Raw genomic sequence first — 13,891 nt, 5'->3', positions numbered from 1 at the left:
TTTCATCATATACAGTGAAAATGTTTCAGTGGACTTCACTGGAAGTTCAACCATAAGCTACAGTTAGACAGCCATTTCTTCCAAAACAGAAAACAGAAAACAAATGGCAAAATTCTCATATACATAAACAATGCAAAATTGGGCCAAAAAACAGAGGAAATAAAAAGGAAAATATAGTAGAAGGATCAAATATTTATAACGTACACAAATAAAATTGTACTTTTTCTTGCATAAGGCCTTATGAAACACAAATAATCATTCACCAACATCCATAAAGTACATCGCAAAGGAGCAAGTTACAACCAAGCCAAACTGCAGTCTCTGCATTCAAATGATTAGTCCTACAATTCCTACGGTTGTTGTGCATTCAAGATACCACTGAACTCCTAAATGTAGGTATTGAAAAGTCAGTTCTCAAAATGCTCTAATCCTGTTGGTACTCACTGGAGAAGAAGCAAATGCTCTGAAGCTCACTGCCAGAATGCCATCTGACCATTCATGCGACACTGGATCAAACTGTCCATACAGTTGACCCATTGTTACAGACTTAGGATTTAAAACAGTGATCTGAACCTTGTTTTCTTCCATCAGCCCCTAAAAATGCAGATATGATGCAATCTGTTAATAATGAATATGCAATTCATTATGTCATGTGTTTTATTTTGAATTTTACAGCTCTGTATTATTAAGTCTTCCAAAAAATTGCATTATGTTAGAACAGGAAAGTCATCACATACTATACCGTAAAGATAGTCGAAGAATATCTAAAGAAAATTATCCCATCTTTATCATAGGTAACTGAAAGTCTAATTTTCATACTTGAGTAGTGTCTTGATAAATGATTTTTTTCTTTTTTTAATGTTTGTGAACAGGACATTAGGCCTGTCAAGAGACCCAAATTTTCCCTATAGACCCTATTCCCACATTTACAGGGATGACAACAGCCAAAACCCTTTAAATTTTCATCCCATTTTTCCCATGCTTAAAAAGGGAATAAATATGACTAGCATGGTAAATTTCTGAGGTTGACATCAAAACACTAAATTAGCAAAAAAGATTTTTATTATTTAAACCATAGAAAAACACCTAATTTTACTTTTTTATCAACTTAAACTGATTCTTTTCTTCTCTCCTTGTGGCCAAACACGACATTTAACATTAGAGGTGTGATTATAGACAGTTCTACAGGAATGAATCATGAGCACTGTCAAATTCCATACATTCATTTGAACATCAACTTACTACAGCTTCATATTATAAGAAAGGTTCATGATTTAAGGAAAAAAAAAATCTCTTTCTTTCAAAAGCAGCCCTTAAGAGAGACATGGAGCTACTGGAGAGAGTCCAACGCAGGGCTATGAAGATGATCAGAGGGCTGCAGCACCTGCCCTATGAGGAACAGCTGCGAGAGCTGGGCCTCTTTAGCCTGGGGAAGAGGAGACAGATGAGGGATCTTATCAGTGTGTATAAGTACCTGAAGGGAGGGTGTCAGGGGGACAAGGACAAACTCTTTTCAGTTGTCCCGTGTGACAGGACAAGAGGCAATGGGCAGAAATTGAAGCACAGGAAGTTCCGCATGACCGTGAGGGGGAATTTCTTCCCTGTGAGAGTGACAGAGCACTGGAACAGGTTGCCCAGAGAGGTGGTGGAGTCTCCTTCTGTGGAGATATTCAAGACCCATCTGGATGCAACCCTCTCTAACATGCTCTCAGTGACCCTGCCTGAGCGGGGAGGTTGGACTAGATGATCTCCAGAGGTCCCTTCCAACCTTACTGATTCTATGATTCTATCACTCTATTGTTTACAAATAAGAAGTGAAGAATTAGGAGTTCTGCGTTACATCGTGCTGGTTTTAACTGCCTTCCTCCCACAGATACATGTATCTTCTTTGACTACATTTCCTCTGTGAAATATAAAATTCAGGATTTTTTATTACACTATTTTAAAGAAGAAACAACTGTGTACGTAAAAATTCATGATTACTACTCCCTTTACTACTCCACCAAAGTGAATATTGAGAAAGAAAATGTGATATTTAAAGCAATAGGAAAACAGAAGGTAACTCTTGAAATAATTACCAGCTAGTGAACAGCAAAAACACAAGCATGAAAAAAACAGAATTAAAAAAATAAATAAAGCAACTTTGACAGGATTGCCTAGTTAAAAAATTAAACCGTTATAACAATAAAAAATTCAGGTTTACAATCTTCAAGATTTGGAAGTACATTTTGGTTTTCTTTTGTCTTGTTTCTGTTAGCACCTTCTTACCTAATTCATCGTAAATCTTTCCTTCACATCTTATTCATCACAGAATTCCCTTATTTATAAAATTCAAATATAGTAGCTATATGGCTGCTGGAATTCCCAGAACTGAACACTAACCATCAGTTTAGATTAATGAGGAGGTTTTTTTTCAAGAAAGCAGAACTCCTCCAAGAATTAACTGTTCTCATAAAGAAAATGAAATTGTGTTCACTAGTCCTACCCCAGCTGTATTAGGGAAAAAACAAATCCAAAAGGTGTGTTGGCCATGTAATTAATCATTACAGTTGACTGAGGAGCGGGGCTAAGAGGAAGAAATTTATCAGGTAAAAAATTGTCACTCTTGCAGATGACTTTTCCCCTTAATAAACAGAAGTAGGAAGGAGTGGGCAGTAGTTCACAGAATTAAAAGGAAAAGCAGAAAGTTTATTACTATGGTAGAGCGACCAGCAGGAACAGAATTCTCCTAAACACCCACAGCAAAAACTTCATAATTTATCTGTCATATAGGAAGCAGCTTTTTACGAAGGATCATAAAAATAGAAAGCCACTTGCCAAAAAAGGAGGAAATGGGTATGGATACTGGTTATGATTAGCCTTGAAAACAGTATATATGGATACTAGTTCTGATTAGCCTTGAAGACGGCATATTTGTTGCTAGGCACGTTATGCAAAGAAGGGAGATTCAGTAAAATGAAATTATGAATGTTCAGCAGCCTAGTGATTAGGTCATTCAGTAGTGCTGGTTTATTCAGCAGCTTAGACACTGCTTTTGTTTTCTTCCTCAGTAGTTTTGATAATCTAAAAAATCTTTGAAAATCTGTGAAAATATATTTTGACAATTACAGAAAAAGATAACGAAGAACTTTTAAAACCCAGATTGCTATCTCTTTGGGACAAGAAGCAATCAGTGCCTTTAAGATCTATTATTTAAAACAAATTCTCTTTATGAGCTTCAGTGCGAATATAACACAAGGAAGCAACCAAAAAAACAAGCAAACTGCTGTTCAGATCATTAACTTCCTCTGAGAAATCATGAATCTTAATTCAGAAACGGCCACATAAGCAGTTCACTGTGACACATAATCCCACTATGGTAACTGATGGAAGTAAGTTGTCATTTGAAACATATGTGAGAACAGTTAGCTGATGAGGAAATCTTTCATCCACATAAAGCCATATATTTTAAGATTCTTCTTGCCTGCCACCACCTTTGAAAAGCTTGTACTTCAGAATTTTCTCACTTCACTCTTACTATCAGTGATCCTGGGAATGGCCGCATRATCAAATATTTAAGCCCAAACACAGAATTTTTAAATCTTAGATGAAACAGAAGGCAAGGGCTATTGTGGGTTTTATATGGTTGTAACCATCTTTCACTCATACACACAACAAGACTGCTATGTGTGGCAGGAAAAGAAATATGGTTCATTAAGTTTTGACATTCTCTTTCCATTGTGACCTGATAGCATAATACAGTATCTCCCAGGCAATGTAAGAGACGGCTAAAATTATTAAATTATTAACAATTATTATTTTTATTACAATTATTAGAACATTCAGAAGCAAACAGAATAACTACATCATTTAATTAAAAGGAAATACTGCTGCTAGACTCCACTAATCTATTTTCTGAAATGTTTTTCTTCCCTGTCGTGCTTCTGATGGTAGTGGCTAAAAGAGATGTTTTGTTAAAAAGGGGTATTTAATGTGAGAGGAGCAGCAAAAGGAATCAGTATATAACTGCATATCCCAAAGAGCAAATATTACCTAGATTGTATGTCCAGTGTAAACTAAGAGGAATGTTTATAACAAAAGGAGAGAAATATAAAGAATGAATTTTCTCAAAAGGAGGATTAAACACTAATTCCCTCTTGACTCTTAGTGTTTCAATTTAGGCTAAAGCACTCACTGGTTTAAAAGTTGAAACAGTCAAGAGTACTGAGGTACAAGCTTCAGAAGTGTGAAAGACTATCAAAAGTTGGCATCAGAAACTTCTGCCCTTTAAGGCAACATCTGACTTACAGGCCTTGAAACCACAACAGACACACTGAAGAGATTTTTATGAAGTAACATGCAGAGAAAGCTTTTATCTTGCTTTAATAACTGAGAAGTAGGACTTGCATCTGTATTCCTGCACAATTTAGATGCGTCTCTTGCCAGTACAAGAGAGACATCTGTGTTTCCCGTCACTGACTAGTGGCTAGTCATTTCAGAAGTCTCAGACCCCAAACACTTCATTCCAGAAACACCTACCAAAGTGCCTCATACTGAGGACACATTTCAACCTACCAGACCAGTTACTGACTGGACTGTGAACCTAGTGCCCCTTTTATCACAGAATACTAAATACAATAATTATGACTATTCTGCAGAACCTCCAGAGTCCCAAGTTGCAGAATTCCAGAAATACCACACAAAATACAACCATTTTGATGGCCTGAATTTGGGAAGGATTTAGCAAAGCTACATTACCGGACAACTTAAAATGTTCCACAGATAACAGGTATTATCCATTTCTCATATATGATGTGAGAAGTTATTTCACAGAACAGATCTTGGATTCCCTTTCACATTCAAAAATCACTAGAAAAACTGAAACATTCATTGATATCCTAGTTTCAAGCATAGTCAAAATTTGGAACTATTTTGTTTATGGGTTTACAAGGGTTTATTCAAAATGTTACTATATTTTTACCAGGAATGCCTTCAAAACTCTGTGTTAATTTATAAAGCAGATCTACTGTTTTGTGTATTTCTTCTCAACTGAATAATGTATGCTAAAAGAGAATTCGGTAGCTGTCATTTGAATAAGGAAATTGTCTGTAGCAGAAAACTGGTATAAAGCTTTTACAAGGAACAGCTTTATCCTAAATAGCTAATTCACTCCTTGTCCAATCATATGAAAGAATTTACAGAAAACTACATGTACAGAAACTCATGGAATGTTCTGTGCATCTTTGACATTGGCTCATCTTGTCATATGTAAGTTTGGAAGTACAGCTTCTCAGTCAAATTCTTTATGAATTCACGTTATATTTCTAAGATCTTTAGAGCAGATTCTGTGTTTGGTATAAATATATAAAAATACTTCTGTATTTTACCTTTTTTTTAAAAAATAGATTTGATCAGAAATATTTATAAAAATTAGTTACCTTCTCACATACGTCCCCCAGTGCTCCTGCCAGGACTCGATATGCACATGTTTTTCCCCCAAATGGCTCTCCAACTATCATAAAGCCATGACGCACAATCATCATCTCATATATTTGTAGGATCTTCATAGCAAATACATCAGTCATTTGCAGATTCATGGCATCACAGTTTTTTTTGATGGCTTCCAGCAAGTCATTGTAGTCTGGTTTTGGTAGCTTCACACCAGGAAACAAATCAGAGGTAATACCCTAGGTCCAGAGAATGAATTGGAAAGAATGCTTAACATTTTCTAAGCCATTTGGTTTGAAACTCATGCAGACAATCTTTTGCCCTTTAACACGAGGCAGACTAATATATTATTTTGATTTAAATAAGATACTTACGAATTTTGTAAGTCATCTTTGTCTGAGCCAAAGTTCTAACTTTGTAATTTATAACTGATGATATTTATTTTATGTACTTCTATCATGTTTACCTGTGCATCTAGAAAAGCGATTAGCTATCTAAGCCTATGTCTCCTGATAAACATTAGCTATTATCAAGCTAGTTTTAAAACTCACAGTTAGTAAGTCAAGAAAACCTTTACCCTTCTCTTTCAATAACTGAAAATGATTACAGGAAATCTAAATTTAAAAGTAAAAGACTCTTCATTTTCGCTTACAATAGAGTATTTTTTTGGACATATTTCCTGTTACCACATGCCTTGGTTTCCTTTTACCACTGTTAGTTTCTAGTATTAAGATGTCAGCRAGCATATCACATCCTGACATTTTAAATAATGTATAAGAGTAACATTCTGTGCTACAGGCATTTTCTGATCGACGATGACAAAACCGTATTTCCCAAGCAGAATTACCAAGCTGCCTTCAAAATGAGCAGCTCTTCTTCTCTGAAACACATTTGATAAAATATCCATTTGTCATTCATCCTCAGTGTTTTTCCTCCACACCTTCCACTTAAAGGATTATACATTCGTGCTTGAGTATGACCTTTCTATGCATAGTAGACTTTATAAGATGAAGGCAAAAAATATATATTTATGATTTCCTACTTACAAAGTGGGGACAAAGAAAAATATATTTTATGATTTCCTATTCGCAAAATGGGTGGCATAAAATACTATTTCTTTTCTTTCATTATCATATTACAGAAAACAGTATCACAGYATAAGCAGTTGTCCCTCTGGGTAAAAGTTTCTTTTTCTCCACAGCAGAGAAGGATCAAAGTTATAAACAGACCTATTAATGCAGTAAAAAAAAAAATATGATAGGTCCAATGCAATATACTACTGGAGACTGCTAATATTAAAACAATTTTTTTTCAGTGTAAAAAAGCAAGACAAAAATCTGGACTATTTGGAATAAGTGAAGCTACCATAGCTTTGAGTAAAGCAGGACAGATAATAGCATGTATAATTTGCATGCTTCAACAGAAACACTGACAATCTGAACAACAGAGGGGAAAAAAAACAAATGAAAAGGAATGAGCAAGTAAGCAGGTGTTTTCATCATTTCTCCCAAGCCTGATACAGAAACTCAGAGAGTAAATGAATATTTGTTTGAAATATTTCTCATAATGAGGATGGAAATAATTCTTGGAATCATATGTAAAATTTAAAATGACATTACTACTGCTAAACTTAAATCTTATTGTAATTATTTCTGTATTTGATAAGAACTTCAAATAAAGCTACATATTTCAGAATAAACAGTTCAGGCTATTACAGTTCCTGTATACTCTTGGCCACATTTATTCCTGATCCTTAAAATGGTATGACAATGAATAATTAATTATAATGACACTGTGATGTCACACTCATTTGTTAAGGTTTTTTTTCCTAGTAATATACATTCTTTCTATATCAAATATTACCATCTACTTTTATTTTGTTTGAGCCTTATATCCCTTAGCCTTCTTTTTTTAACAAGTCAGCAGTGTGATGCTTCCTCTTTTCAACTTTTAAAATTTTTGCTATTTTAGGCAACAAGCCTAATGTATGCAAGCAAAATGTATTAGTATGTGCAAGACTATTTCATACCTAAAATGATATATATGTATCATTCTATGAAAGTGAAAAATGTACAAGTATTATTTYATAAGTATACTTAGAGGTACTTCTTAGGTGGTAACTGAATTATATACATTGCATTTCACTCTCTTAAAGACTGAAATTCAGCAGAAAAAAATGAGGATTCTTCAATTTAAGAGAACTTCTATAAGGTTTTTTCCCATTACTTCACTGCTAATGAAAATAGTCAAGAGTCTTTCAGGTAAAGATGTGTAATTTAGGGATAGCATTAATTAGGTTACACTGTCCAGAGACATATGTTTAGTTCCTAAATCATTACTTTTTCATATTCCTTTAGGTGAGCCAATTAACTTTTCTGTGCTTCAAATTTCTAATGCTTTTTCTTAAAATGTAAAGAGGTTCTATATAATTTTCATGCCATCATGAATATTCTCTTTCAAAACTTCTCATTTTATTTCATTATAAAATTATATAATTATGTAAAATATGATTGCAACTAATATGACTACTAGAACATACCTATTACTGCAAAATGCAATTTTTCTATGCTGTGAGTATGTAACTGCATAAAAATTTCCATGGCTTTATATGAAGAAGCACATTTTTTCCATGTAAGATCTTTCTTTCCACTAAAGTTTAAAGAGAACGCACGTAAAGGGCAATGCTTTCAGTTTCCAAACATCTATAAACACTAGCCCAGATCCTTCTTTTTTTTTTTAKCTGGACACAGAAAGCTCAGAGCTACATTGCAAACTTTTCCTAATAAAGTTGACAGCTCTCCTTTGTGTTGGGTGTGTCTGGTTCTACCAGAGGTATATTAAACATATCTATCTACCTGTAACAGATTTGAAGTCCAATCCAAATTGCGCAATTATGACACAGACTGACTGTGGTTAGTGCATCTTGTAAAACATGGGAGTAAGCTACAGATAATGATCTCCAGCTTGAGATAAACTCAGGACAAAAATGAATGTGAGCAATTTGTTCTATTTACTGTTTTGCACATACTTTAAATGAAAATCAAATCTTTCTCTTATAAAAAGGAGGCTCTTGGTACTGATTTCAGAAGCATATTAATAAGACACTCTGAAATCCTGAGCACAGGATATATAAAAATAGTATGTTATCATTTCAAGCAGAAGACATGTTCGAAATTTTCATTGATCCAAACCCAAATGCTAGATGCACCTGCTAGTCAGGAACAGTTAACACTAACTTTTAAAATAACTACAATCTAAATTAAAAAAAAATCTTTTGGGACATTTCTCTGATTAATCTGTTATATAATAGCTGCACCAATTAGTATTTATAACCATCTTAAATTACAAAAAAATCCTCGTATTTCCTACCTCAAAAAGTGGTAAATCATGAGACAAGAATTTGGGCAGGTTGACATCTATAATGGATCTGAGTAGCAAAATTTCTTCATCCTCCAATGGATATTTTAACTGAAAAAGATAAAAAATAGTGTCATTTATTTTTTAAAGTTTCAGAAAACAAATATTAAATTTCCTCTGTTCTAGAATAGTTCCTGTTGTGCACCTGTGTAGATTTTTGGCAGGTTCAGGTCCAATGAAAATAACACATGTCCTAAATGTACGTTTATACATTCATATCAAATGTTTACAGTGGGCTTCTACAGTCAGTCCAGTTTAACTTCAGTTTATGCCTAATGATAGCTTCTGCTATAAATTTGATATGACACTTTCCCATAACTGCTGAAGTTTTGCTGAGATATGGTCCTTTCCTTTCGAAGGAGGATAAATTTCCCTACTTTGAGGTAAAGTTTCAGTATGCAGTAAAGTGGAAATTCTAAAAGGTTATGTACAGATCACAAGAAATATATCTTTTTGCCACAACACTTAACTTTTTCTCTTCTTTTGTGGTAGGCTTGTGGGTAAAAAGATTGGAATAGAAGAGAATTATCAATTTTAAYAGTCTACCTAAATAAAAATAATCAAATTAATAAAAACAGACAGCTTCGTTATCCTAATAAAATGTGCTCACTTATCCACTACACAAGCCAAAACAAAACACTACATTCTACACAGTGTTCCTTAAAGATAAAAGGGAGATCAGAGTCACATATGGCAGATATTAGATGAAGTGTTATTAGAATGTGTTTATTCGTACTGTAAACAGTATGAGTACAGTTTTCCTGTTAAGAAAACTGTTAAGAAAAAGATAGTAAAGCAGTGGCCAATAGGTCAAACACAGCTGACAAGAACTTGAATTTAACTAGAATTCTTGGAAGACATGTAACTGGCCAGCCGTTCAGAAACAACTGTCAGGAATGGCCTAGCTTTATCTCCGTTTGGGTTTTTCTCAGCTCGTGCCTTACACGTGCCTTACAAATGTTCTCATTTTCAGAGTTTCATTGGGCTGTTCTGCTTAGCTGATACAAAATCAATGGGGCTCACAAACACTGTAAACATCTATCTGGTATTATGCAGAATAGTGTACATTCCATTGTGAAACAGATTTATTACTGAGAAAGTTACTGGATGGCAAAGAAAATGTAAGAAATCATTTACCTTCAGGTTACCAGCTGCAGTAAGTACTGACTTCACAGCTCTCATTCCATAATCATAATGGTGTTGAGAGGACAATTGCTCTGAACACAGACGATATGTAGCTACAATTTTTATAGACAGAGGTCGGGCAGTAACAAAACCACAAGAATACAGAACTATCTCTGCAATCATAGCATAATCAGGAACCATCATAGCTACTGTTCTAAAGAGAGCCTATTAGACACAAATATGAAAAAATCACATTAGCAAAAATTTCTATCACATTTTTCTACAATTACATAAAATATTTTTTTATTATTATTATTTCATTAATACACTGATGACCAATTAAACTCATCTATCATTATGGCCATGATTATACTACCATGTATTTTACGGCTTCCCATAAAAGTTTTTAAATGCTTAAATTTTTCTTAGTAACAACTCATGGTAGTAGATGTCTTTATTCAAGATTAAGAACAAAAATACATAAAATATCACAAGCTTTAGAAGGAACAGGGGAGTCCCATACAACTACCATAAGTAAGTTTTGCAGCAGCTGCAGTCAGACTCTTCCCATTAGAATTGTTTAACTGCAGCTTTTACTTCCCAATTTTACCACTGTTCTACCAAATAAGCAGCCAAAATTTTCAAACAAACAAAACTTTTTTGTGCTTTTGATATTCTTCCAGAAAGTTCTCCTCTCTCATCTACCAAGGAGTATTTTTATATCTTGTATTTATACTATGTGCTAGTGAGTGAGCTTCAGACAGTTTTGAAAAAGACTGTGGATTATCTACATGTTTCTATTAATTTATTAATATATTTGTTCAACTTCCTTTTCTTGCTGTGGGCACAGGAGAAATGTATTTAAGAGGTAAGAATGGATGTAGGATACACTCTTGTAACATTCCCATTGGGAGCTAAAAAGTAAGATGAGATTCATCTCATCTAAGAGATGAGATAAATACTGACAAATTGCTCTGTTTCCCTAACTGTCCTCATGTTGCAATAATTTTATTTGTGAAACCTTAAGCAAAAGGAAAGTTATGTGTTGCCTGCTAAAACAACCTTATTTTCTGGTTAATACAAGAAAAAGATAGTAATGCTCAATCAATGTCAATAGCAAAACCTTCATTGACATTACTGTGAGAATTTCTCATTTGGTTCCCATCATCAGTGGACGTCTGCTCATATGCAGAGAATGCTTTTTATGCACTGCAATCAAACTTATTTAAAAATAACAAACAGCACAAAAAATTTGCTACTCAATAGTGGACTTAAACACGACAAATAAGTCCTACACTTAGTCTGATCTCTTCAGACCAAACTAAGTAATTTTTCAGGAAGACACAGAAATTATTCAAAAAATAGAATTTTAATTAAATCTTAAAATATTGCTCACAGCTTGAACTCCATAAAGAGTATTTTAATTTTTGAGCTTTCAGGTGGTTGGCTAAGAAATACATGAAGTTTTTTTATGTTTTCTTTTCCTATCCTGACAGATTAGACCTTCAATCAAACAACCACTTCTTGACATTGATTCTTTTATTAGTTTATCCTTATGTTGCAATTTAATTATTCTTTTTAGTTTCTTTTAACGAAACATGTCACCAAAAACTATTTTGAGAAATAGAAGGTTAGTGATATTACATACTCTTAATAACTTGTATATTTGACATGAAAGCATTTTCTTTTTTTATGCTCTATGTTAGCTAATGAAGGTAATAAAATGACAGATGTTATAATACCTTAAGATTATCAGGAAGCTCTGAACGCCCAGCATAACCAGGATTCATGGTAATGAAGACAGCACACGTAGGGTTCAGTTGCAATTCAGTTCCTTCAAACACTATTAAGTCAGAACCTGAATTAATGCCTAGCAACAAATAAAAGCTAAGTCATTGCTGGGGACTTTTTGTTGTGTCTTTATTTTTCTTTTCCTATACTTAAGACAAAGATACAAAAAAAAAAAAAAAAAAAAAAAAAAACTCAAAGATTAAAACAACAGGTTACCTCTTTGGATAGTAAGAATCTGTTGAGCAACCACAGAGAGTACTTCCAAATCAATCCTGTTGAATTCATCAAAGCAAGCCCATGCCCCACAAGACAACAACCCCTGGAAGAGACAAGAATATGATTAGTCCATAGATGACTGCTTATTTTGGACATACCAATGCTGACTGAAACAATTCTGTAATGAGAAAAAGATTTCATTTACAAAGAGAGGACTTATAACCATGAACAAGGGCAATAACTCACTCCAGATAGAAATTGCTCCCAAAAGTATTACAAAATYTTTTAATTTTTGCTTGTCAAGAAAAAAGAGAAAAAGTCAGGACAACAAACCTGTACACATTCATCCATAATCCCATTTCTTCTGTCCTATGCAAAATGCCTATCTAATACACACATTTTGCAGGTTTAACCCTTGGAGGAAGTACTTTACAATTGGACAAGGGAAAAGATTTCATCATGCCTGCAAAAAACCTACCACTCTTTTGCCTCTATACTGACTAGTAATTCACAGCGACAGCAGGCAATGCAAGGAATTTCTTGCACAGTCTAAAATTAACCATTTGGTTTACAGTATGAATAAAAATAACCTTTTTTGGCAAGATATGCAAGGTATTTTTGTAAAAGATCATTCTTTTACAAGATATTATAACATGTTATGATATCTGAATGTAACCGAAGACTAGTTTTCTCTTTCCTATAATTCTGGTTAATGTTTAGGTCTTTTCTGAGGTATGTACTTGAAATGCTACTGTATTGTCTCCGCAGTACACTCTCTAGACAGTACTTCATGCTTTGTTTACATTTAATTCCAAAACTCACATTTAAAACAGAATTTTGCTGTTATCGTTTGAAATAAACACTACACTTATTTTGGTGAACTTTTGTCATGTTGATTTTTGAAGGCATAGCACATGGTTCCAATACCACCTCTGACTCAGAAGGGAAGGGTAATGCCAGTGAGGAGAGTATACTTGCTCTATTTTTGTATAATTCCAGTCCAAAACAGAACACTAGACTATAAGAAACATACAGTCATTCGGAATAGATTTTCATAATACAGACCTGTCTACGCTAGGAGCTTTAACCTGGTACAATACTTGGATTTTCAGGCCAGTACTGAAATAAATGTGCTAAATTTGCAAAATAWAGCTACTTTTACTAACTTATTTAGATTACCCAACTCCCCTAAATTTCCAATCAGCTGATAAAAGCTACTCATTTAGATGGTATGTCTTCTATCTGCAACAAATAAAAATGTTATAGTATATTCCATTTTTCAAGGCAAAGAATCAAACAATTTTGATATTTGGGTTGCATTCTTAATTACACTAAGACCTGTCTGCACAATACCAGCATCATGAAATGGCCTGCAAGCAAGCAGAGTTATATTTAACTATACCTTAAGACCACTTCAAGTGCCAAAGTAATTACAGGGCTTTATTACAATAGAGGATACGACATTCAAGCTTTATCCAAACCTTAAAAAATTTTCCTAGTGCAAGGTAATCCAATCCATCAGAACAATTAAAAACCACACACTGCTTAGCTACAGCCTTTGCTAAATCTTTAGTAGTTTCTGTTTTTCCAGTTCCAGCAGGACCTTCAGGGGCACCTCCAAGATGTAGGTGAAGTGCACCAAATAGGGTTCTGAAAATAAAATGATAGAAAAAAAAATCTAATTGTACTATTTCTTATGACATTTTTCTATTACTATAGCTTTTATCAGAAATTTCTAAAAATTGCTGTTTCATATCTGCATTTTTCTGACAGTACTATTTACTTACTCCTGATAATTGTAATCTAATTTTTACTAATATATAAAGCTTACTAGAAGCTCAATGTAAATCATAGCTCATCATCCACCTTCTAAATTTCATGCCATTTGTAATTTATCACTAATTACAGTGTCTTA

General features: G+C 33.8%; 1 protein-coding gene across 1 annotated transcript in view; it reads right to left on the bottom strand.

Moving 5' to 3' along the window:
- DNAH7 (dynein axonemal heavy chain 7) overlaps positions 1–13,891 on the bottom strand; it is a 115,510-nt gene that overhangs the window by 62,659 nt on the left and 38,960 nt on the right. Inside the window, exons 24-30 of the mRNA XM_085299497.1 lie at positions 13,458–13,626; positions 11,977–12,079; positions 11,712–11,839; positions 9,982–10,194; positions 8,797–8,895; positions 5,418–5,666; positions 445–594 (exon numbers count right to left, since the gene is read on the bottom strand). Of these exons, the coding sequence (XP_085155623.1) occupies positions 445–594; positions 5,418–5,666; positions 8,797–8,895; positions 9,982–10,194; positions 11,712–11,839; positions 11,977–12,079; positions 13,458–13,626 (1,111 nt within the window). The remainder of the gene's footprint in view (positions 1–444; positions 595–5,417; positions 5,667–8,796; positions 8,896–9,981; positions 10,195–11,711; positions 11,840–11,976; positions 12,080–13,457; positions 13,627–13,891) is intronic.

This window comes from Rhea americana, unplaced genomic scaffold, assembly GCF_003343005.1.
Source record: "Rhea americana isolate MKP2758 unplaced genomic scaffold, rheAme1 scaffold_15, whole genome shotgun sequence".
Classification (NCBI taxonomy): domain Eukaryota; kingdom Metazoa; phylum Chordata; class Aves; order Rheiformes; family Rheidae; genus Rhea; species Rhea americana.
Note: the sequence above shows the minus strand (reverse complement) of the source record. Positions and strands in the feature narration are given on the sequence as shown.